The 2500-nt window shown below is 35.5% G+C and overlaps 1 protein-coding gene across 2 annotated transcripts in view; it reads left to right on the forward strand.

The window, feature by feature from the left end:
- The window catches only part of LOC144968099 (uncharacterized), a 24374-nt gene that overhangs the window by 15028 nt on the left and 6846 nt on the right, over positions 1-2500 (forward strand). For both annotated transcript variants that reach the window (XM_078906095.1, XM_078906096.1), the window contains 2 exons: positions 1308-1424; positions 2036-2203. In XM_078906095.1, the coding sequence (XP_078762221.1) occupies positions 1308-1424; positions 2036-2203 (285 nt within the window). The remainder of the gene's footprint in view (positions 1-1307; positions 1425-2035; positions 2204-2500) is intronic.

Raw genomic sequence — 2500 nt, forward strand, 5'->3', positions numbered from 1 at the left:
GATGCACATGGTGCTTTTAACTCAATTTAAGTGTTACAGTAAGTTTTATTCTACTCCTCCCGATGTGTACACAATTTCAGGCCTGATAACCGGACGCAACTATGGGCTTGTTTTAACATTATTGTAATGGACAATATTGTGGCTTGGTTTCAGGGCATTTTCAATACAACAATGAGACGATATCAATTTTGTTTATCAGACCTGCAAAGTACACATCGAACCCCCCCCCCCTCCCTCCGCAATATCTAAATAGTAATGGGTGTAAAATAATACTTTGTAAGCGTGAAATTTCACTAAAATTAGGTTTTTAAAGAAAACTATCATTTGCATACATTTCAACTTTTCTTTTATTCAATGAAAATGAAATTAGAATTTGATTGAGATGTAACATTACAAGATTTCTTAGACTCTTGCGTTTTGGAATTTGAACTTTGTTCCCAACGGGCACTCAGGATTGTCCAGCAATTGGAAACACGTCTATAATTCCAAAAAGAAAGAGTGTGGGAATCGTATATTGTCTCATTAAATTCAAACATTAAACTATTCTAATCATTAAGTGCAGTACTTGGAAAAAAAACAAGTATTTACAATTTGGCCAAAAAACAACTCGTCCTTCAAATATCGGTCAATTTAAATGACCCTCATCTCGCGAAGTCCCATATTTGAGAGTTTTTTTCAAGATGTTAAACCTATCGATATTTGGAGGACCATTTTCCTGACCAAGATTTTCAAGACACAATTTCCAGATTACGGAAGTTAACTGGTTAATAGGGAAGAAATTTCTACTTTTGTTGTTCCTAAATCCTTGGAAGTGTGTATGTAACCGGAGAACATATAATGAATAGGTAACATATTGCATTATAAGGGATATAACTATTATAGTACAGGCAGATTTTAAGAATTACGGGAAGTAAAAGAGAGAATGGAAGGTATCCATTGACAACATGAATAATATATTTAGACTACAAAGTAAAATGCTATCACTCTGAAACCAGAAGATCATTTACACAAGTTATGTATTCAGTCCACCGGAAGAGTAGTTTTACACTTTCAATTAAATTGGAATCAGTTTTTTGACATCACACTTTTCTTCCCTAATCTATTTGTATTGATGCCATGCATTTAATTACAAAACTCACAACATCCACTAGCCGGATGTACAATGTAAACACACAAAGCTATGTGTGATCAAAAAAGTTCGTAGTCTGATTAATACAGTAATATAGTGAGAACTACTCATAAAAATGGCTGGCTAATAACAACATTAACGAGCTGAGTGACGTCAATTTCGTTCTTTCTATTGACAGACAGAGATATCACAGCCGGAGTTCAGTCTCTGAGAGGAATTCTGTCTCAGGTGGAGAAAACTGTGCAAGTCCAGAAGGCTTTGCAACATAATCTGATGACTTATATCGTGGACCTTGGTAAGGAATGGTTGTTTTGGATGTGGTGGATTTTTTGTTTTGGGGGGAGGGGGGGGGGGTTGGTATCCTTTTTAAAGTAACATTTTATTAGTTATTATTTTTGTAAATTATTTTTTTATTCTTATTTGATTTGTCAAGAATCTGGAAACGTTTTATGTAACCCATTTACAAAGTATCGAAGTGGCCGAGTGATTAAGGTATTGCACAGTGACCCGGACGGTCCCGGGTTCGAGCCACGCTTCAGTCATTTTCGTTATTTTCCTTTGGCAAGTTTATCAAACACCAATTTGCTCATTTAGACAACATGAATGATTCCTGTTGACACCATCCATCTTGTTTGATGAGTTATCTATATTCCTTCATGGAATGCCTAGGCAACGAATCTTATGACATAATGGCGGAAGGGCATTTTTTAACCAACTATTGATTCATTGTCTATTCTTGTATATTCCTGATATCAGCAACTACCACAACGGTGTATTTCCCATTTACCAAATATTGATACATTGTGTCTACTTGTATATTCATGATATCAACAAGTACCACAACGGTGTATTTCCCATTTACCAAATAATGATACATTGTCTATTCTTGTATATTCCTGATACCAGCAACCACCACAACTGAGCTTGACAAGGTCTTTAAATTCACTTGCCCATTGGGTGGTTTCTTGAGTAAGATGAAGGGAGTTTTCCACAGACACGAAAATGACAGAAGGTTCACCTTTGGCTGTCGGATACTCCCTGAAGATGCCAATGTTCACAGATGTGAATGGAGCGGTGAGGGCAAATTTCAACGTTGTTTTTTCTTTTTCTTTTAAGATTATTTTTCTTGTATTCTTGTTGAATAAATATCCATATTTTACATATTGTGAATAAACATAACATACAAATATTCATACGCAGTCACACTTTGCGACTGGATAAAAAAAAAAGACAAAAAAAAATCTAGGTCCCCATGAGCTCTATATTTAGAATTCCATTTTTTCCCCCGAGGAAAGCCTGTGAGGTAGAGGGAAGTATAAATCGACTGGCAATAAAATATCACACTGCATTGCATTGTTTTCCCCTCAATTT

Source organism: Berghia stephanieae, chromosome 3, assembly GCF_034508935.2.
Source record: "Berghia stephanieae isolate SIO BIC M18660-M18661 chromosome 3, UCSD_Bste_1.3, whole genome shotgun sequence".
NCBI classification, from domain to species: domain Eukaryota; kingdom Metazoa; phylum Mollusca; class Gastropoda; order Nudibranchia; family Aeolidiidae; genus Berghia; species Berghia stephanieae.